We start from the raw sequence: 24,658 nt of genomic DNA, 5'->3' as shown, positions 1-24,658 counted from the left end.
ATGAAAAGGTGACATCTCGCACTGATATTGTTAATGAGGATGATCAATTATAGAAATAGCTTCGACATGCAGTTGTAATATACAGTTAAGTTATAAAACTAATCTTATTATTGAATTTTTGAATGTATTAAAAAATAGAGTGTGTTTTGATGATAACTATTTATGTTAGAACCTAATGTTAAGTTAGAATTCTATTCTTTATTACAAAATTTATACATATGATACTATATACTTCTGGTAGTGTTATATGTGCAGTGTGCAAATTATTATAGGTCATTATAAATATTGTTTTTCTTTATCTCCCTGCAATACAGAAGAAATAACAAACAGATTGCATAATATAACAATTTCATTATTTTTTTTGTTTTACATTATATAAATATTTAAAAAATATGTAGAAAATATAAGATCATTTTATTTAGCATTTATTATCCAGATAAAAATAAGATTTTAAATTAGCAAAACAAATCTCTTGCTCGTTGAAAATGAAAAATTTAATTATCATATAGATATTTGTTAAATATTAAATATACGTATATATAATCTCTACAGTTTACAGGATTATTTCTGAATTAAAATTCGCGGTTGCGCTTGCGCGACTATCTTCAATTGGTAAATTATAACATACGACTTACTACATCTATGTATAATGTATAATCAGTGACGTGTGTTTCGGCGGAACGGTTAACGATAGAAGAAAACATTTTCTCAGTTTGTGTCGATTAAAACGGTAAACGTATTGCAAGTGTGTTGATATCAATCATCGTGAAACAATCGTGATGACGGGTTTTATTATCGTCGCGTACTTTTACGACACGTTACGCAATCGTTCGTGACAGAACGCTTCGTAAGTCGCGTCCGCCATGAAGGTTATGTTTATCAATCCTTTTCGGCGATTCGATGTGCTTCGCGTATTTCTCTAATTTCGATGCAATAAAGCCAAGTGTCGTCGAACGTTTTCATTAAATAAATGTTTCTTGTCTGCAGTCGAGGATCAACGTAAATCCGGCGAAATGGCAGACGAAATGGAGAATGTCACTCAGGATTCTGGCGTAGATGGTGAGTGAGAGAGAAAAAGAGAGATTACATATGTAAATTTAATACGTCTATTATCATCTTAATGATATATTGCATTTCGCGCACATGGTGTCTCGCTATTTCAGACACGTGTGTTAATACGTCGATTTTTCTGTGCAGATATGGACCTCTGTGAAGTTAATCATTAACAGAGTTTTGGCTCTTCTCCAAAGAATTCTCGAGTTCTTGATAAGTTTCAAAAAGAACTCTCTTGATTAAATATAAGAAATAAGAGCCTCTAAAGATATGGAGTGTTAACTTCAAGTTTTTGCAATAAGAAAATTGATTATACTTTTTTTTTTATTTTGATAGGAATTGATTTGAGGAATATTTTTCAATAAAACTCTTGAAATGTTATTCAGAACTATACAAAAAAATTAAATTAAACAAATTTTAATTCTTGAAATAAAAAATAATGAAAACTCGATTTTATTAATTTGAACAAGAATATGAAGATTAATCAATAAAACATATTAAGAGCTCTAAAACTTTTTTTACGTAGAAATTCCCTAAAACTGTTAATTTTGAAATTCTAAAGATGAAATATTAACTTCATAGAGGTAGGATGATTTTAGAATAAGTAAAACAATGTAAGAGAAATTGAATATATTTATTGTATATTCAGTATATTATTCTTAATCTCTTTTATCTTGATTAGTAGAAAAGTGTTCTGTCACTTGCCAAGTGTAAAATATAAGAAAAATACATATATATATTACATTTATAATCTGGCTTTTACTCTGTAGCCGGCTTAAATTTAAATTTGTTTTACATCAGTGTGAGACACATCTTGTACTAATTTTTTAATCTTTATAGATATTATACTGTTGCGAATGATAAGTAAAAGAGTGATATATAAGATTTAAGAGTTTTTGAGAAATTTAGATGCAAGTAAAGCTACACTGTAAAAACATATGTAGAATCACATAAATAATGTAATTTTTATTTTTATGTAATACTTTACATAATTTTTTACAGTGTAATATTATGCAACTCAGTTTCCATTCCATATATATTCTCCCTAAATTTCTTGGAGTGAAAACTGAACAATCTCATTCCAAAAGAGTGGCATTTTACTCCAAAAGAATGAGATTCCACTCTTTTGGAGTAAAATTCCACTCTTTTGAAATGAGATTGTTCAGTTTTCACTTCAAGAAATTTAGAGAATTCTTTACGAATATGCTTGATATATGCAAATAGATACTTATGGATTTTTTGACAAACTATTATTACTATACTAGTATTGTCAATAGTTTTTTTTTCTTATTAATGAGACAGATATAAGAATTAATATCCGATTTCCTAATTCGAGGATTCGCTCTTATATGTACTATTGTACGTTGATATCACCCCGCGTGCGAAATTATTCTAAAATATATACTACTTATCTTCGACTTATCTTCTGCTTTTATGATACATACATGGTTTGATACACAGTCCGTTCTTGTCGCGGAAGTTGAACTTTGCAATCGTGCAGGTTTATCCTTTAAAGCGTATCTTTGGAATTTGTAAGAAAATATCTATGTAGAGAGAACGAATTTTGTTTCGTGTATGAGATTAAAAAATATTCAACGTTGTTGTACGTGCGAGTAGAAAGAACTCTTGTCGTTGTGGAAGACACGCTTCTCGCGTTCGCGAAGCGTAAATAAATATCTAGAGAGAGACTATAACGATGAGCCCTTTTATGTCGCCCACTCGGGGAATTCTGATAATTTGAATACGTATGTACCCCACGTGGAGAACGCCGCCACGGTGACGATGAGCGTGACTATGCTGGGCCCGATACCGGCGATTATAAAGTCTCTCGTTTTTATACGTCCAGCAGCGCTAGCGATCGCATTCGGTGGGGTTCCAACTGGCAAGTGAAACGAAAACGAGCAGCAAAGAGCTGCCGGCAGCATCAGGTACAGGGGATGTATTTTGATGGCCACACACTGAAAAAAATAGAGATTTTCTCGTCAAAATCATCTTTAACTTATGTCACTTAAAATGCGAAAATATTGAATGAATTTGTGATTTTTGTCCTCTTGCTATATCAAGATATTGTGCTAGCGCGAATTCTAATTATATATCACGATACAAAATAATATAATTATATATCTCACGATAAAAAATATTTATACAGAGAAAATTTTCTCTTAAAATTTACCCTGAAAATCATGGTAATCATGGAAGAAGATGGTATAAGAATTTCTCTGATTAATATTTACTACAATAAAAAATATTAATATCTACTACAATAAGATTTAAAATATGTTCGATTAATTTTACTATGTATACCCTATACATATTAATATTTTTTATTGCTATTAATATTTTAATCACAGAGAATCTCTTATACGATTCTTTCAATACCACGTTATCCCATAATTATCATGATTTTCAGAGTAAACTCTAATAGAAAATTCTCTCTATGTAATTATATATTAGATAAAAAATATATAATTACATGTCACGATAAAAAATACAAGAAAAAATGTAATACCTAATAAATATATATAAAATATTGCTGGAGAGAGAAAGGGGGCAAGAAATTTGTCATTAAAAAATATCGGTCTAGATATTTATGGATGTATACTTATATCTTTTAATTATGCTATTTGTCTCACCATTTCTGCTAATACTGGCAATATAATATTTGCAACGGCTACGTTAGCCGTCAATTCCGTCACGTTCTCGGCGAAGAGGCAGACGATCAGCAATATCGCCACCACGTTAATCTTCTGCAGACCGATCAAAGATTGACCGAGCATCGCCGATAAACCCGACGTAGTACTACCTGCAGAGATAGCGAATCCACCGCCTAACACGAATATCAGACTCCAATGCATTTTCTGGTTGATCATCTTCCACGTTATCAGGCCGGGTGACGGTTTCGTGGGTCGTTTATGTGGATCTTTATCAAACGCGCGCAGGAAATCGAGTTTCGACGGAATCATGAAGAATAATATCGTCACGAATATTGCCGCCGTGGAATCTTTGACAGCTCTACGAATTTTGAAAAAATCTTATTATTTTATATATGTATAATTTTTCTATTAATTTTTCTTCTTTCCCTCGTTTCATTATTTTTTTAAAATTATTTTTATTGCATTTTGGAGATTTTCTTAATAAGATCAAATTTGAGAAATTATAAAATTTATCTTTGAAATACGGAGAGAAAAAAGATTTAATTATTTTATGACTTTAATTAATAATTTCAGTAAATATATATGCATACATATATATTATATTTATATAAAATATGCATTTATATATATTTATATAAAATATTAATTAAAAAATCATATAAAATAATAAGAATTATTTGTTATTAATTCCTTGTTCTTCAGTTAGTTCGTGATAATGTGTAATAAAGTCTAATTTTAAGAAGACGAATATATTTTGTACTATAAGTGATACTCACAAACTCGTGATGTATTGGGCCCAACCCGGCATGAACCCGGGACTTCTGAAGAACCACAGGAGCACCACGAAAAGAAATAAAACACCCACCGAGGATTCGTGCCACGTGATCGGTCCGAGTTCCTTGTATTTCTTCTGAATGACTGCAGCCGCGACACGCTCACCTTGTTGACCGATGTCTATAGCGCGAGCATCCTTGCTCTCTGGTCTGAAGAGACCCATGTACATCACTTGCAACCACAACCACGTGAGGAAGCTCATTAGCAGCATGGGTGGCACTGAATACAGCATCCAAGAGGCGAAATTTATACCAGGGCTGTCGGGAAAACGTCTGGAAAAAAAATGAAAACGAATCATACATCGGTCTCTCGAAAGAGGACAGGTTGCTAGATTTATTGCAATGCACCTACTTCTCCAGAAAGCCTTTCAACGTTAAATTTGTACCGCTACCCACAATGGTACCGATGCCACCTAGACTGGACGCATAAGCTGCGACGAGGTAGTACACCATAGTGCTATGCGTTGGCCTTTTATTTCTGAAAAACATAGCAGTCGGATGTAATATGTATGAGCACGTGGAGTTATTTTTTTTGCGAATTTTTAATATTAATATTCAGAAATTGAAAAATGATGAAAGAGAGAAGATGTGAATATATGACAATAATTATTTACGTCTCTGCATCCTCCTCTTCGGTCGCTCCGTCTTTCTGGATAAACATGTTCCCGAGTCCTTGCTGAAGTAAATTTATAAAATTATTTTCTGTTTTAATGAAAAATAAGTAAACAAATGGAAACTCACCGCTTCGAGTTCTACTAGAACCGTTTCCATTATGGGTATCATCATGGCTGTTGCGGCAGTGTTCGAAATCCACATCGAGAGAAACATTGTCACGAAGAACAGGCCCAACGTTAGCCTGGAAATTGATTAATTTAATTAATTAAAATTATAATTGATGTATTTATGTAAAAGATTGCATAAATTTTATATACGACATTTACGATATTTTATAATAGTTTTAATATTTCATATTGTCAAAAAACAAGTTTTACTAGTTAAGTGGGAAACCGAAAACAACTGATTTGATGAAATACCTTCGATGACTACAACCGATAGTCTTGATGATGAGTAACGCCACTCGCATGTGCAAACCGGAATTCTCGATTACCACCGCGATCACCAAACTGCCCAGAAACATCATCGTGGTGTCGTTCATGTAGCACAGGCAGGTGTCATTGGTGGACATGATGCCCATCAGCGGATACAGGACCACCGGGATCATGCCTGTGACGGGCAATGGTAGGACCTCGGTCACCCAAAACATCGCCATCAACGCAACGACGTATAAACATTTCATCGCGAGGAGCTACCTCCGGAAAAACGAAAGTGATTCTTTAACTCTTTCCGTTCTTTTCCGGTTCTAACAAATTATCATACACACGGAAAGAATTTTCTCTTAGAATTTACCTTCAAAATCATAGTCATCGTGGGATAATAAAAGGATTAATATTTCTCGCAAATAAAAAATATTAATACGTACATAGTATTTTACTATATACGTATATAATAAAATTAACTGAATATTTTATATCTTATTGTGGCAGATATTTTTAATATTTTTTATCCTACGATTACCATGATTTTCAGGGGTAAAATCTAAGAAAAAATTCTCTTCATGTACTAATTTGTACATGCGATTCTCTTTCTTCTTTAATATAATTTATGCTGCTTTATTTGTTTCATTTACGTTATTGAATTAATAGATTATTGCCACAATTAATTAACGCACCTGTTCATTCTCGATCGTCACTAGCGGGATCAAAATTAATGGCCATATTATCACGATGAAGGATCGCCAATAAATGGCTAGGAACTTTAATATTAATCTGCAGAGTCCAACATTTTTTCTAAAATTATAAAAAAATATTGAGCAACGAGACACACATTAGATATCAGAGATTAAACATTTCTTACCCTCTGTCTCTCTCCTTCCCTCCGGACTCAATAATCTCCGGATGCGGATCTTCCGATCTGGTTGTCATTATCTGTCACTGAAATTGAGTTGCAATAGCTTGAAAAGTGTTTTTAATACTTTTGTACGTATGTTCCGTCGCAGAATAATTCTTTTATAAAATATTGTCTTGTAAAATACCAAATTGAAATTCCGAAAAGATAAGAAAATATCCCCTTTCGTACTTGTTATTTTTAAGTCTGATTATAGAAAACCTTATACAAAATATTTAATATATAAAGTATTGTATGATAAACATATTGGAAAAGGTCAACAGTTTTTATCGAGATTTTACCAGTTTATTTACAAAAAGACAGTGTTATATGACAAAGCATCGAGTTTTATTTATTTATTTTTTTTATAAAAAAATTTTAAAAGAATTTGCAATATGTCGAATATTATTCTAATTTTATTGTTTTTTAATTCTAATTTTATATTTTTTATTGATTTTTAGAGTGATGGAAGATATATTTATATATACCTACACATTAATTTTAGATTTTCAAGAATGCTTCTAGATTATAAGTTCATATATATATATATAAAGCAATTAATTTATTTTATCAAGTGCAAATTTTCCATGCTTGAAAAACCTGTGTGAATATATTTTTGATCTCTCGTAATATCTTACACTCTTAAAACGTTCGGCAATCAAAGAAATCCACATTGAAACGCACGACCCGGAACGACGTCGTATATATTATTATTGAACTAAATGGCGTAGGGTTAAACGACTATGAGAGAATCTGTGGATGGATGACAGTATCACCTCGATTAAACGCATAGACTAGGAAAGGGAGGGGGAGCATAACCGGTGTCGCATAAACGGAAACGATATCGTGGTTGCATACATATGCAAACATCGCGAAGGTCGTGAAAGAACAATGCCGCGAGGTCCTCGATCCGATTCGAGCCTTTTGTGGTTGAGCTCTTTATTGAATCGGCGTTATTATTGTGATTATTATCGGATAATTGAAAGCGGATAACGGAAAAATTATTAAACTGAAAAGAGACGTAAGAAAAAAAATTTTTAGATAACGTGAATAAAAGGGCGAGGATAGAAAAATATAATTAAAAACTTGAAGAAATCGAATTTTGGAAAGTAAATAAAGATGATTCTGTTTTCAATTTTTCTAGGTGAAAGATGAATTATAAAGGAATCTAATTTTATTTAATCTACTATTTTTTTTAGGAAGAATAATTAAAAAAAAAATATGTATAATATAATTAATATATATTCCTTCACATATTTATGATTTTTATTTCTTAAAAACAAAATACTTAAATATGCCATGTCATTTGACAGATGATTCTATATACCATATTTACAGCGATGTAGATTAAACTCGCTTTAAAAGAGTTTGAAGAAGATAACACTTCTTTTACATCTCAGATAAAGATGAAAATAATACATATATATAATGTTTTGATAATCTGAATAAAGAAGTGCTGAAGTAGTTACAGTATTTAATTAAATAATTGTTTAGACCTTATGAATTATCGCGTGTATCTCAATAACAATATATTCCATGTAGAAATTTTCAGATCAATTTGAAATCGATTTTTCTTCCTATCAGATGTGATAGATGTTAATATATTATTTAGAAGAAGAAAGGCTTTTCCTTTTAATTTTGCAACATGACATTCTAAAACTTGGCATTGATTATTTTGCCAAGTTTTAGAATTGTAACAATTCTATGTAATATTTTTTGCGATAATGTTCCCAATTGATTGCCATGTCCTACAATCTTTATGCGAAATCAAACAACAATCTCGCGGCATTAAAATACAATAGGAAAACCTTCGAACAATAGGAAAAAAATTGATAATTGATAGCTTTGAAAGAGCAACGTGATAAAAAAAATGGCTAAAGAACGAATTAGGTCTCTTTTATGCGGGTCCTTGATGAGTATCAGTCCTATAAAAAAAAAAGCACAGATTGCGGCAGTTTATTGTAATAATAGATCGTGAAAACATTTGAGATAATGGGTAATTACTTGACACGCTTTGCGGTAATTAAAACGATGATATGTCATGCATATGTATGCGTGTATTCTTTTTTTATTTTTAAATAATTGACTGATCCTTTCGATATATCCTCGGGTAAATAAACTGATGATTTACTTTTTCTCATATTTTACGATATGCATATCAGATTAAAGGAGCCAAAAATACTCAAAAAGAAAAGGAATAAATAAAGTTTCTATTAAAAACACTAAATTAACAATTCAATGTTAATATGAAGTCAATAACAGTCAATAAAAATTGTCAAAAATTTTATCTGTAATTATATAAAAATAAATTAAAAATATTAATTATATAAAAATAAATTAATAATATTAAGTTTATATGTTCGTTAAGTTGGAGTCACATATACACGATATATCGATAGTATTAATAAAAACAGTACATTAATTCTCTTTTTTTTTATTCGAGTGTGACATTCCAGAAAGTATGCACAATAATGTCGCCCATAAATCTGCATACGTTATGGTAAGAAAAGTGTAGAGTAATCGCGTGATTAAACATTCATATATATATATTTATGCATGACCGTTTTTCCGAAATGTTTGAATACTTTGTTAAATAATATTTTCCAAAAATTATTACACACAAAATATGCTCCCTATAAACAATTTTTTGTGATACTTTTTTATAATAATTATATTATTACACGCAAATATAATATATTTCGTGATTTGAATCTGCTTCAGATTTTTTCTTTGTTCAAGTTAATTTGAGTGTTTTTCCGCGAAAGTACAAGACACATTGTAGGTTCGATTATATAGGAATTCCTCAAGAAACTCGATCTTATGCTTGCGTCTTGGAAATAATCCGTGGATCCAGTGAGGTTCTTTGACGCGTTTATATGTGTACAGTAGAAGCTAAACTCGTATTATTTCTAAAATAAATGTAGTGAGACGTTTCATAAATCTATTTCCGGAAATAGATTAGCCGCAGATTTAACCCTGCTCTTTGTCACATTATTATCAACAAAGTCGAAGATCTCCACATTATTCGATAATTTTATTATCAATTGTTTATATTATTGCTTCGATTTAATATTAACGAAGTATATATCAAGTTGTTCCGGGATAAGCTATTGCTTCTCTATTTCAGATTTTCCTCTTATGAGTTTATCCATATAAATAAATATTAGATTTCTTTTTTTTTAAGTATTATCGCAATATTTTTATATGCGAGGAGACTGCATTTGGAATTGAATTAATAGCAAAATAGTATCGGAATGCAAAAAGAATGCGAAACGCGACGTTCATAATTAGATAATGATTAAATAATTTGACGAAAAGAACCGAGAAAATTTGAGTCAATTTAAAAAGAAGCCTTCTTCAAATAGTTCTTACATTCATCAACATTATAATTGATAATGACACACAAAATTACATCATTCATTTATCATCCTACCTATTTTCCACATCTCTTTGTCTTGAATTTCACAATCAACGTTTACTCGCATGACTCCGATATATTACGAATGAGAGATCGCGTGATGTTTATCGGTATCTTTAATATTTGTGAAAAAAGAAAATATTTGCGATAACGCGAGACACATTGCGCAATCAATGTAATAATATTACACGTGGCTATATATATGTGTTTTGGATAATCGGATGCAAATCCGAGAGGGTCGTTATCTCGCAGATGTCAAATGATGATGTTCTCGTATGAATAGCGAAGTAATCGTATGTAAAATTATTATATAAAATCATAAAAGCTCAGTGTGTAATTTACGATTCGGGAGAGATCGTATTCTACATACAGAAAGAATTTTCTTTTATAGAATTTACCTTGAAAATCATGGTAATCGTAGGACAATATAATATTGGAAGAATTTTATAAGAATTTCTCTGATTAATATTTACTATGGTAAAAAATATTAATCCGTATATATTAATATTTTTAAAACATTTTTAAATATTAATATATATTAATATTTTTTATTGCGGCAAATATTTAATCAGAGAAACTTTTATAAAATTCTTCCAATATGTAATTTTATAAAATATAATATAATATTTTGTATAAAATATAATATAATGTAATTTTATATAAAATATAATATAATATATAATTTTATAAAATTCTTCCAATTGTCCTATACGATTCCCATGATTTTCAGAATAAATTCTGAGAGAAAATTCTCTCCGTATAACAATAAGAGTATCTAGAAAAGTAAATCTTTCCGATTAATCACGCATCATTATACCGCTCGCGATCTCCCTCGCATTTCAGACACGTTAAATATAGAATCACGGATAGGAAAGGGTCGAGAAAAATTGCGAAATTGCGAATCAGTGGCTGCTCCATATTATTTGTTTTCACCATATTTGTTTTTCGTAACATTTCACGTGCGTATTTATTATTTTACTTATTTTAATAACTGACGATAACGTAGTTTTTCACAAAGAAAAATTCCTATTTTGTGCAATTATTTGTAAAAGAGTTATCTAAAATTATTCAGAAAATTAGTCGAGAAATTTTTTTAATGTTCGAATAAATATTTATTACAACATATTACAAAATATATTATTTATAAGAAATCTCTAATATAAAAAAATAGACTTTTCCGGTCGTATCTTTATCACATTGTCGATAATAAAAGGATGATTAAGTGCGTGCGAGATATCTTTAATTGGTTCCGCGTCGCTGATTTGCGATACATATCGCGCGATATATGCGTATACGCATTCGCGATAGACATCTCGAATCCGGAACGAGGATCATCAAGAGCACTTAATCGAAACTGTGAATTATTGTGCACAATCGTCCTATTATTTCGAGTTGAGTCTCTTCGAGAGCATTTAAATCGATCTCGAATGCAGATTGAGCAAAGGAGCGTCGCTTATAATTCATAACTTTATAACAGACTATTTTGTTATAGTTTTATAAAAAAATTATCTAAGATTTTTTTTTAATTGACAACAGCTTTTTTTACGCTCGTTCATAATCGTTTACTCGTACTTAATTTACGCTCGACCTAGATTCGGTTTAATGTACCGCAATTTGTGCGACACCAAGTGTCAATCTTTTCGACGAATTGTCAGGGGTTGAGTTCTTTCACTCGTTACTAATTTTAGTTATTACCAATAATCGCACGCATAGATGTTGAATTAAAAGTATTTTCAATCGTATGTCTGTCGCCATATAACACATCAAAAATAGAAGCTCAAGTATTCTATTTTGTCTCGACACTTTTCTACTTCTTTTTTTCTTCGGACGAAATACACTTAAGAAAATCAATTATCTGATAAGAAATATCAAACAAATTTTGATAATATACAATATATAAATTAAATTTAATAATTTTTCATAATAATAACACTTAAATATAAATGATTTTTGTAAGTATCTTCGAAGAAATAGAAGACGAGGCAAAATAAAATAGAATACACTTAAGTTTCTATTTTTGACATGCCAGACGACGGACGGCATCGATAATATAATACTTTTAATTTGATTTCTATATGCATACGAATATTCGTGATAATATACAGGATGGTTTGTAGAATTGTTAACAGTTTAATATCTCGAAATTTACAATCAATTTTTTAAAATCATTATCGTCTCAGATTTCATAGATTCCAGAAGTCTTTATGTTAAGATTGATCTCTTCTGAAGATAAAAAAGGTGAAGTAGGTACAAAATAACATTGTGTAATTCAATTTGTATATGAAATATGTGAAAGGAAGAGTGATATTTGAATAACCGGCTATACAAAAGATGACACGAAGTGAATGACATGAATAAGTTGAGGTCTGTGCCACGATAATTTTCGAAATGTTGAACCGAGTTAGAAATAGTTTTATTTTTAGAACAAACAAATGTTTACATATGGTAAATGGTTAGCATTTCAATTGAATTACATAATATTATTTTGTAATTTAAAAAAAATGGTTTATAAAAAAAATTTTAGACAAAAATTGTTTATTTTCTAATATATATAGATTAGAAAATTTAATTAAGTTTATACATAAATATTTATTTGAAATTTTTAAGTTGCCTTCCGCTTTAGGAAAGAAGGGAAATCAATCTCGACATAGATCGCGTAAATCTTGCGATAAATTGTTAATAATTATGTGTGTATATACCATTCTGTGTAGTATAGAAGCAGGATAAATATTTCATATATATTGTATAAACAATGTAAAATATTTATAATGAATTATGTGATACGGAAAGGCACTTTTTTATAAAAGAGACTTTATTTTATTGACGCAGGTAGAAATTAAATTTTTTTGAAAAGTGCACGGATTTAGAAAATTTTTTCAATTTATATATAATATTTGTACGAATATTATATAGTCCTAAAACGATCTACATTTATTCAAAAATTGTTAAGGAAAATTCATTTTTAATTAATCAAAAAACATTCAATAGATCACATATAAATTATTCTTATAGAAAATATAGTGTTATAGAAAATTGGACTTTATACTTATTGTAAATTTTAAATACAATTTATATAAAAGATATTCTAATCTACGCGAATATATATTATACGATGATTTATTGAATATCTTTGATATAGATTCGTAGAGCTTTTGAATGTATGATAAAATCCGAGAATTGATATCATGATACATATAAGTGTTTAGTATTGTAAAATATGTATCATGATATCAATTCTCGGATTTTATCATACATGCAAAAGCTCTACGAATCTATATCAAAGATATTCAATAAATCATCGTATAATATATATTCGTAGATTAGAATATAATGTTTTATATAAATTGTATTTAAAATTTACAATAAGTATAAAGTCCAATTTTCTATAACACTATATTTTCTATAAGAATAATTTATATGTGATCTATTGAATGTTTTTTGATTAATTAAAAATGAATTTTCCTTAACAATTTTTGAATAAATGTAGATCGTTTTAGGACTATATAATATTTGTACAAATATTATATTATATATAAATTGAAAAAATTTTCTAAATCCGTGCACTTTTCGAAAAAATTTAATTTCTACCTGCGTCAATATTCTATTTTTTAAGAGTCCAGGCCAAGCACGAACAATCACAATTACAATAAATATGAAGGAAAGTGAAAAGAAATATTATTAATTTTTAAAAATAAATTTTTATGAAATTAATAATTAACGCTTTTCACTCTTGATATCTATTAATATATGTTTATGATCATTCGTATTCTTTGGATTTAAATCTGATTTAAATTTCTCAAAACAGATATATAATATAAATAATCATAATTTGTACACTGACAAAAATTTGTTAAATTCGAATAAATATTTATTTGATATATAAGAAAATCTTTCAAAACTAATAAATATTTATTTGTTTCAAATGAATGATTCATTTGACAGTATTGAACTAAATATATATAGGTATTAATTTAGTCATTTTTTTCAGTGTCCGTCCAATTGGGGCACAGACGAAAAAAATGATCATATACTCCTTTAAATTCACTGCGTATAATGTGATCCATCCCTTTCAGTCACAACACTTTAAACAATATACGCCCATAAATATTGCGATGACATGTTGCGATAACACAATCGCTTTCCTTACGAGACGAGACAGTCTATATCAAAGTCGTCACCACTAATTCTTTATTATACATTAATGGAATCACCCGTATCAAATGGCAAGAATTAATTAATCATATATTTCATAATAAATCTCTCTCGTCGCACGTATATTCACCTGATTTAACGTTAATTCGTCCATTAATTAAATCCGCTACGGTCACAATGCGCCCCCGAGCTTTTCGGCGTTGAGTTCCGCGCGCACTGACCGTCCGGATCGAAAGCACACCAAGTTAAAGTCTGCACAATTCAAGCGCCTCATCCCTCCTCTTCTCTTTGACGCATCCTCTCCTCTCTTCTCGTATCTTCCTCTCTTTCTGCCTGTGTCGGCTTACTCTGGCCACGGCAATTTCTCGAAGCCTCGGGGACTTCTTCCAGCGAGGATTTTGACTCGAGGAGTTAACGACCGCTCGACAGAATTTTCATCGGACCCTTGAACTTTCTCCGAGGAGGTTTACGTACCTTGAATACGAGAAGTTAAGTGTGGAGTATTGTTCTTTTGACGAATTCTCTGATTCCGAGATTCCTATATATAAACACCATTATACATTTTGTTTTGAAGTTTCTTTCGAAGGTCGTCTACGGAGAGAACAATCCCTTAGAGTTTACCCTGAAAATCATGGTAATCGTGGAACAATATGGTAATAATTAAGAGTTTTTCTGATTAATAGTTACCACAATAAAAATGTAGATATTAATTAATTACCATGATTTTCAGGGTAAATTCTAAAAGAAAATTCTCTCTGTGTATGGAAAAATTGGGCACTTTGGTGCAGAAACTCTTTTTTACGAAGGCGAATCTTTGAACTCGCATCGACTCTGATAATAATGCGATTAATTCTAAAGATGTACGCAAAACATTGCCTTTCTTGATAGCAGAGATTTTTTTCAATCTTTAACTATGGTATTTGGTTTTTATTTATATATTATGTAAATTGATATTGATGATAATGTTGCAAGTTCGTAAAAAAATTAATTAAATGTAAGCTTCTCAACAAATTTTCATACAAATCGTCGAATAAGATGGATCAATAAAAAGTTGCCAAAAGTTCAAAATCGTGGGTTTATATTTTGGTGGATGCACCGTGCATGTGCAAGCGAATCCTTCTTAAGAAAGCCGGATTCGCAGATTATATCTTGCTTCGCTAAAAGAAAGAGGAAGAGAGAGACTTGAAATGTGCTGCAGCAACAAGAAAATCTACATTCCTTCGTCCTCTCGTACTACACAGATAGAGAAAGAGGCGAATTCTGCGAATGCACAGCAGAATGTAAAAAAGGACATATTGAGAACAAATTACATATTTTTCGTCTGTCCCGGTCCATATGTTTTTTCCCAGCAAATATTCGCTGATTATTCTTGGTCGCAAAAAAAAAAAAAAAAAAAAAAAAAAAAAGCATTTGACCAGCGATTTTTCAATGCAAGGAGAATTAATAATTATCAATAAATCAATTGTTTATCGATACTTAAAATTGATCGATAAATGAGGGAAAAATATACGTACATATATATAATGCGTGAAAGATCGTTCTTTAATTAATTTCTTCCGCATCGTTACGCTCGCCTCTTTTAACAAAGCTCAGCTCTGGTGTAAATTTCAATCGCATTCGGTATATTGTTCGCTCGAATTGCCATTCGCCGGAAACGGTCTTTATTCATACTCTGCATTATTCATTCCGCGCGCGCCGTCACGTTGTTTTGTATTCGAGAAAGCCGCACTGAATCGTACCTGTGCGTATAGGTATGTAAAATCAATCAATACATACATTCGAGAAATTAATTCGTTAAAGTCCATAATTCTATAAAGAGAGCTACATTATTATTTATTTATTTTTTTTTTTTCACGAAAAAATATGGAGCTAAGAGCCGGTTGTTTCAACTCTTACAAACTTACCGAGAAGTTGGAAAAATCGGCCTTGAGAGTGTAAAAAAAGCTATAAGGTAAAAATGTGTTATATTACACATCTATTATTTATGATGTATATTTCTTATTTTATCGATATATTGCAGAAATCGTCTATCAATGTTTATCAATATTAATACTTTAAAACAGATAAATATAAGATAAATGCAGAATCATGCTGCAATAACACAGCGACGACGTATTGGAAAAGTATTTCGCGAAATAAGCGTAAATCAAAATATAAGGTGCAAATAATGTCGCGTTAATTTACGTGAATGCATTCTTTTTATTTTTTTACGAGATGACCGCGACTTTAAAAGTTATGTTTTCCAGGCAAGATTTATACTCATTTCCTCGACCGCACATTTGTTTTATGATATCATTATCGGTTTTGCATTCGAACGAGCACAGATATATCTGGTAGAAGAAACGTAAAAAATTCCGTTATTTTTTCATGTCTAATAGTTTCATTAATATTGATGCGAATTTTAATTATTTAGAACATTTCATGCATCTTAATTATAAAAATCTATCGTATAAAGTAATGTGTGTTATAATATTTTTTAATTATAAAAAGTATAAAAAACTAAAGAAAATTATATGCTTTGTGCGATGACAAATATTTTAATTAAAAAATATATACTTTTTTTCGTTTCGAATTATTTGTAAAAACTTGGAAAATAAAAATTCATGATTTTCGGGATTGTTTATTCTGCTCTAAAACGCGGATTCTGTACGGATCGTTAGCGGCTTGTTATTCTTTGTAATTGTTCCATGCAATTTTGTTATTACGCTACATTACAGTAATGCCATACATCGATGCATTAAATTAATCGTTATGTAATAATCTCGTTGCGCGCATTTAAGGAAACCAACATACGGAACTATCCTTTATCGTATGCTATCATATCGCGAAATAACGCTAATTCAAATAAACAAGGAAAAGCATTGCCGGGTCCTTATTGTAAAACCGTTATAATACCCCACATTTGTCTTGTTTCAAGTAATTGAACCGATTATACGATATGTAAGCAGACCCAGAATAAGTCGCGCGAATTAATCACAGTATTATGCAAGTTAGCTATTCTCTATAGAGGAATATTGTATTCTCTCAAATAATATATGATTTGATCTGAGAGTGAAGGAAAAGAAAATATACATATATTAGATTAATAAAAAATATACATGTTATTTTTTTAGAGAATATCTGATATTATTAAATTGCGAAAATCATAATAATGAAGACTATAAAAAAATTTCCATTATTTTTTTAATTATAATTGATAAAGATTCCCATTGTTTCCGGTGTGATTAAAATTTTAAATATTTATGAAACGCAAAATAAAACGCGTTATTATACCTATACATAATTGATTTTGCCAAATAGTTGTGCGTCAATGTTAATTTGTTTTTATTTAAATCTTTATATACCTATATTTCGCTTTTCGATTTATGATGTGATTCGTACATATACACAATTGCAAAAAATTTTACAACATAAAAGAATTTTTATAACCGAGTATAAGTTGGACAAATATAAAATTCCCATGTTTGATAAAAACGGAAAAGCATATAGATAGAATATACATATATTTCCGCACAAATAATATTTCTTTTCGCTTTGCACAATTTATGCAGTTAGTTAAAGATATCCTGTATAAATCATTGACTCATACTTAACATCTAATTTTAAAATTCGATTACAAAATATACTTAATTTTTAAATATAAAAAATATTCGTAATTCAGGGATTTTAAAGAAATTGTTTATGATACTTTCAACACTGAATAAAATTGCGTTTGAATTAATTCGAGATATCATTTTTTAATAATTATATAATTGACTTGTATTGTATATTGTCATTTCGTTGATCATCGCGGAAAATTATTGCGACGCGGAACATTTTAATTAGCGTCGTGCATGTCGCGGTATTAAATACGTGCCTCCTTAATTCGATTGTGTATACGAGTCTGTCAATTATATAAAAAAGTGTGTGATTATTTTTTAACTCCGTTTGCTTTTGATATTGAATTAATTTCAATTAACTTCTAGAATTCTAGAATTTCAATTAACTCTAGAATTAACTTCTAGTTAACACATACATCTTTATTATACCAATCATTTATAATCAAAATTATATATTAAATACTTTTTTATAAATATTATTATACAAAATTATTGAGCAGATCATTTATTACACGAAAAGAAAGAAATTCATTGCAACGTATGTAAATATATGATACGAAAACTCATAAGTATATACAACATTCATATCAAATGTACAAAATTAATTATTAACTATAGCATTAACATTAAAAACTAAAATAGACATTGCGTTAGAAAGTATTGGCGCGTTTCGCCAGACACTTTCGCAACTCATTGTCTATTCAAAGAATCTTTCCGCTCCACTTTATCTCTCTCTGTGTGCTCGTTGATTAATTAAAATATCAAACTTTTACCAGAATATAATATAATTAAATAAACAGTTATATTTTGGAGAAGTGCTATGTCATAAATTAAATAATAATAAATTTAGATCGTAAAAACGATACGCTGAATATTTTGCATTTTTATTTAAAATATAATTTAACATTTCAAATTAATAGCGATTTTGGTCGCTCTTTGTATCGGGATCGACAGAAAATTCGAATATTCTCTTTAACATATTATTGTATATTTATATATTTATTTATAAGCCTTTATTTATAAAATAGTCTCTATAATTTTGTTACACATGGCGAATTGTGACAATTGCATACGTGTTAAATTGAGAGAATTTATTTGTCGATTTGAATTCATGTGTTTCGTGAAAATAACGCATAATTTTTTGCGTAGAAAACGTATATAGTTTACGCATTTCTAAAACGACAGCAGCTTTTACGTAATATAAAGCCGGAGCAAATTAATTGATCCGTTAAATTCGTTGAAATGCCGGCGCGTATGTTTATATGTCAGACATGTGCTCGTTTAACCCGCGTACATTCGCAATGGCAACTTGCAAACGTCACAGATATGATAATAAATCTTCCTCTAATGCTTAGGAATAACTGCATATTTGAAAATAATTGAATAAACGTACATGAAAATTTATGAAGCGATACTTATATTTCCATTGATTAGACAATTATAGACAATTGATAAAATTATTTTATGAGACTAATTATATTAATATTTTTTAATTCTAAATCCGATAGGAATAATGGTCTGCTTGCATTAATCTAATTAAAACCAAAATTAGAAAAATCTAGCCTCCCATATATTTGCTTCTCCGATTCTCATTAACTCTTTTCAACTTGATCACATTTTGATTTCCCTTGCAATTGTCAGATAAATCAACAATAACAAGGAAAGTTAACAAAGAATATCGTTGGACAATAAGATGCATTGTTCTTTGATTAAGATCTATTTAAGATTGAATGACGAATAAATCATTCACGTTTTTTTTTATCGTAATTTAAAATTATATACTTACGATCTGGTTGACACAGGAAGACACGATCTCTTCCAAAAGAGCTGGAGATTCGATATAGATTTTTATTTGATAATAATTCACACGATAACATATGCGTCATCGATATTGCACGCGATCCATCATGCGTTTCCAACGATGCAGTCATCGATCAATAACGCATGTCTATCATTCCGAGTAAGTTTTGTATGCATCGACGATTGAAATGAAACTAAAGAGACACGATCGATAATCAATGATCGATTAGTTGTAAAATATGGTATTTATAATTTGTCATAATATTTAGATCAGATGTCACAGAGATTATTTAACATTGTCACACATGCGCATATGCATTTTTCGTTCGAGCTAGCTCATTAAATTCGTTCTTTGCCTCCAAAATTTCTGAACAACGTGTCCGGTATATTGGATAAATCGCATTACTATTATTCAGCCTGTATAACACAGTTGTTACATAATTCGGCATCATTATTTGGCGTCGTTACATCATATTCCCTCTATCTTTCTCTCTATCTATCAATCCACCGATCTATCTCGTTTTCTCGCGATTGATGCACGGTCAGCGAACATCGATGTGATTATGGAAAGTGATCAACAACGCGCGTTGAATCCGGCGATTAGATAATTTTCGCAGTCGCGATGTCGCCCGACCGCGAACTTAACATTGAACTAACGTTTCGTCACGACTGCACGGCGGAATATGAACTACCAGCTTGGACCCGATTCAATTTTATCTCGAAGGCAAGAAGGACGGGAAAGAAAGAGAAGCTCACCGAAATTTCAGCCTCGCTAGACAAAAATCCTCGAGCTAATCTGACTAATTATTTACTTTAATAATTCAGACCCGATTATTAGTTATTAATTGTACGGTTCATCGAACGCGTCGAAGCTTAATAAATATAGGGGAAAGGAAGTAAAATAACAATTTTACAGTTTGTCCATTTTTTTCTAATTTCTATACACGAAGAGAATTTGGTTTTGTATAGAATTTACTTTGAAAATCATCGTGGAACAATATGATATTAAGTTTTCTGATTAATATTTGCCACAATAAAAAATATTAATATGTGTACATAGTAAAATTAATCGAACATATTTTATTTTTTATTGTGATAGATATTAATACATTGAATTTATATTAGTTATTAATTATAACTTCATCAAACACGTCGAAGCTTAATAAATATAGGGGAAAGGGGGTAAAATAACAATTTTACAGTTTGTCCATTTTTTTCTAATTTCTATACACGAAGAGAATTTGGTTTTGTATAGAATTTACTTTGAAAATCATCGTGGAACAATATGATATTAAGTTTTCTGATTAATATTTGCCACAATAAAAAATATTAATATGTGTACATAGTAAAATTAATCGAACATATTTTATTTTTTTATTAATCAGATAAACTTTTATAAAATTCTTTCAATATCATGATTTTCAGAGTAAATTTTAAGAAAAAATTTTCTCTGTGTATGTGATGATGTAAAATTATTTAAAATTATTTCAATTCAAATTAAAATAAAGTTAAATATTACATTAAAAATAGAATTAAATTATAAACTACTTAGACTTTTGATACATGACACCGAACCCAAAGATTATATTACATATCTAATATCTAAAACATAATATTGTCTTACCTATTTTGGTAATATGATCCAACTACTTTATTTAAAAAATTAAAAAATTAGTAACTTGTATATGATAAGATTTAAACAGGTGATCAGTATCACACACTAATTAATTATGAGCGCATCATATTAATATTAAAATAATATTTTATTTTTTATATAAATACTTATATATTAAAAAATTACATATGTAAATAATTGTTATATATATTATGTATTTTATTACAGAGAAGTACAGGGTGTATGCGAGTGTGTCATTCGCGGTGCTGCTATTAGGAATCGGCGTACCCCTCTGGTGGCACACTACGGCGGTGCCCCGGGTTGCGCTTCCTTATACCAGGATCAATGATTTGTCGCAGCTGGACATCAGGATCACCACGAGGATCACCCTTGCGGCGCTCTCACACGCTCGCACTGATCTGCTCGCGCGTGAAATCAAACGTGCGTTCGCGAATGCCGGTGAGTAACAATAAAACGTGAAATATCGAATAAGCTCATTGATAACATGTCGAAATGAGCAATCAATTACAATTCTTTCCTTGCAGTATATATAAAAACCATCAGATAGTTTTTTAATAATAGATTCACTGACCAATTAAAAAATTATTCCAGGAATATCATAATTTTTGCAAGTTTACGTCCAAAAATATATATATTAGTATTCGTATAAAATTGATAAAAAAAACTACTTCTTTCTTCTCCATTGTTAATTATGCACATTTTAATAAATGCCAATGATAAAAACGTATATGTCATGCATTTTATAATTTTTTTCATAAAATAAATCTTGTAATAATTCAACAAGATTTATTATACATCTATAATATTTATTAATCCATCAATTAAAAGTTGTTGATATATTTTAGTAATTTATACTAATCGAATGCAAGTAACAGCGAAAGAACTAAATTAATTAGATGTATAATGTAAAAAATAATTTACATGATTTCTCGCTTCTGATGCCGATAATGCAATACGATTGTAACGAAGGATCAGAAGCTTCAAGAATTATGCTTCATTGTTATGCATGTATGGTCACTTGTGCGACTTGACAATTTATGTGTTTGTGGGCATCGAATGTGATTCGAATCTTATGTTAGTAATTGACATTGGCCTGAATATACCTATTGTGACTACAAAAATAAACAAGGACCTTTGATCCATTCGATGATATATGTATATTAGATATGATCCACGTATACGAATTAAAAATTGAAAGAGTTACGTCAACGATCTTACAATTGTGACGTCAAAGTCGAGAAGATAAGCATCTATACGTCTGTATTTATAACATATAGTTTTTTGAGAAAATAAAAGTAAAAATAGGGGGAAAATATAAAAGATAAAACTTTATTTTAAAAATATCGACATTAATAAAGCGTTGATAAGGAGAGGGAGAGAATAGTGACTAATTAATAATACGATTAATATATACAATTATTAATTATACAATTTTATTAATATTAATTATTAATATAATTAATACGAATACCTTCGAATTTGGCGAATTAATTCGCGTAGAAACATTGATATCAATAAACGTTTAAATTATTTTTTGTTCTAATCTTAATCTGCAATTTTCAGAAATATACCAGTTGGAATTAGAGCACCAGGTGATCTCCAATAATCTGCTGGCGTCCGCTTTCACATATCACGAACTCGAGAAGGTGGCTTCGACTTTCGATCTGGACGTGGGTGATTTACTGCTACTGGAAGCGACGAACTTAAATGATGCTGTTCTAGTCGGCTCTAATAGAACGTTATATTTCTCTACCGAAACTAGTAAGCTGATCAACATTAAAATTAAATTGCATTTACTTGAAACCGCGTCAGCTGATTAGTTAAACACCTGTTGCTACGTTATCCTTATTTTAAAAGTGCTTAGAAATGCAAGTTGCGGTTCGCATAATATAAAACTACTATATTGATGCAATTTACAGCAAAGACAGTCAGTCTTTATATTCTCATTTTACGTTTATTAAATACTAGTAAAATAAAAAACTAAAAAAATGTTTTATTGTAAGAAATATGTAAAATGCATATCAGGATCTCGATATAGTTAGTAATAATCTAAGAATTAACTTTAATATTTTTTCAATTTATAACAATTGTGCTCATCTTTTTGTGATTGATTAAATCAATTTAAGCTATATTAGAATTATATATATATATAAATATCATCTCTAGGTGCCACTAAATTGGTGCAAGTATTATCGGAATGGATCCTTCACGACAAGTCATTGGCATTGACAAAGAACGCGCTCGCCGAACCCACCATGTATAGCTTGGACGAGGAAAACAGGAGACGATTTCCAGTCAGTCCGGCATATGACGTTCTAATCACCCTAGTTAACCCTGATCCCGAGAAGCTGAAGATCGTTTGGAACTTAAGAACAATGACCGAAGGTATTATTTATTTTTATATAAATTAATTTTTATTCATAGATTATTGATCAAATTGCACTATAAAACAAAGTTCTTTAAGATATTTTCACAAATTTGTTATTAATTTATATAATAATGATTTTCGATCAAACTTTTAATTAGATGATTTTTCGTATTTGCTGTCGCATACAAGATATTTTTTCAGCATTTTCCGAATTTTACACTACGATCTTCCGTTTATCAATTCTATTAATTATTTAAGTGACAAAAATTTTGTATTAAGTTTTATTTATTTTATTACTAGAAACTGACTTTCATTTGTTAAATTAAGAAAGTATAGTACAATTCATTAGAAGAGACTAGAGATTTAATTTTATTTTATTACAGACTATATACAGCCGTTCCTAGACGAGCTGTCCATCTTGAGTGATTTCTCTGTCAAGTCGCAGTGGCTCTATTTACTACCGTTGGACGTGAATCCCAAACGCGTGCCTGACAGCAGTCCAAGCCGCAGGCATTTCGCTTTACGCGAGAGCGTTTTGCCACAGCTGGTAACGCCGTTGGAGAAAAAACTAGGTATGTAACATATAGATTCGTAAAGAATTACGCGCACCAAACATTTCTGACTAAATTTTAGCGTCGCAGGTCAGTCTTCATCCATGCATCAACTTGGTCGTCTACATGGTACCGTGCAGCAGCGCGCCTCTGCATATCTACACTCGCAGCGGACATAAATCACGAACAGACAGCAATGTAGAAGCCTTCCTTTCCCCGAGGTATTCCCTTTCGGACAATTTATTTCATTTCACATCGTAATTGCGTTCTCCTATTTTCACTTTATTTGCACGAACATTAAACGAGAACCTGTTTTATGTCTATGATTATCATGTTTTTCCAATTAATTTTTTAGAAATTTAAATGTGCAACTATTAATATTATGTATCAAGATATGTATTAATTTAATATTATAATTTTTATCATTGTTATCGTATCAATAAACATAGATGGGGTGGCGTGGTTTTGATCAATCCACCATCAAAGGTCTGCGATGACGCACAGAAGAATACAACCGTTACTATTGTTCCTGAGGAGACCGCCGTAGTAGGCACGTTCTTGGCACAGCTCAGATTATTGTTGGGCATTCCAGAAACGGTAAGGGCAATTTAATCATTTTTTTAAATTAATTTTTAATTTTGTATTGTTCG

The 24,658-nt window shown here is 30.1% G+C and overlaps 2 protein-coding genes across 7 annotated transcripts in view; one reads left to right on the top strand and one right to left on the bottom strand.

Moving 5' to 3' along the window:
- Positions 1–19: 19 nt before the first annotated feature.
- The window catches only part of PIG-S (phosphatidylinositol glycan anchor biosynthesis class S), a 29,647-nt gene continuing 5,008 nt past the window's right edge, over positions 20–24,658 (top strand). The window contains exons 1-8 of one of the 4 annotated variants that reach the window (XR_014926401.1): positions 20–84; positions 988–1,059; positions 21,297–21,527; positions 22,653–22,850; positions 23,256–23,474; positions 23,841–24,029; positions 24,091–24,229; positions 24,458–24,605. Coding sequence is in view for 1 of the 4 variants with exons in the window: in XM_029322886.2 (XP_029178719.2) it covers positions 1,014–1,059; positions 21,297–21,527; positions 22,653–22,850; positions 23,256–23,474; positions 23,841–24,029; positions 24,091–24,229; positions 24,458–24,605 (1,170 nt within the window). In the remaining 3 variants the exon portion in view is untranslated. Of the gene's footprint in view, positions 85–634; positions 1,060–21,296; positions 21,528–22,652; positions 22,851–23,255; positions 23,475–23,840; positions 24,030–24,090; positions 24,230–24,457; positions 24,606–24,658 lie in introns of those variants that run through there. The other 3 variants (XR_014926402.1, XR_014926400.1, XM_029322886.2) reach the window with 3 other exon arrangements.
- On the bottom strand, positions 1,669–20,115 carry LOC114946416 (protein I'm not dead yet). Of its 3 annotated transcripts, none has more exons than XM_029322884.2 (10): positions 19,440–20,115; positions 6,455–6,531; positions 6,270–6,387; positions 5,575–5,846; positions 5,282–5,396; positions 5,155–5,216; positions 4,893–5,018; positions 4,484–4,813; positions 3,687–4,065; positions 1,669–3,011 (listed from the first exon to the last, which is right to left on the bottom strand). In XM_029322884.2, exons 2-10 carry the CDS (start codon positions 6,520–6,522, stop codon positions 2,760–2,762), a joined length of 1,722 nt encoding a protein of 573 aa, XP_029178717.1. In that variant the 5' UTR covers positions 6,523–6,531; positions 19,440–20,115; the 3' UTR covers positions 1,669–2,759. The 3 variants fall into 3 exon arrangements, with proteins under 3 accessions (XP_029178717.1, XP_029178716.1, XP_029178718.1); XM_029322883.2 differs by lacking the exon at positions 19,440–20,115 and adding an exon at positions 14,185–14,314; XM_029322885.2 differs by lacking the exon at positions 19,440–20,115 and adding an exon at positions 7,123–7,470.

The sequence above is a fragment of the Nylanderia fulva genome, unplaced genomic scaffold (assembly GCF_048542155.1).
Source record: "Nylanderia fulva isolate GAGA-0341 unplaced genomic scaffold, ASM4854215v1 Scaffold9, whole genome shotgun sequence".
Lineage (NCBI taxonomy): Eukaryota > Metazoa > Arthropoda > Insecta > Hymenoptera > Formicidae > Nylanderia > Nylanderia fulva.
This window is presented reverse-complemented; position numbering and strand designations above follow the sequence as displayed.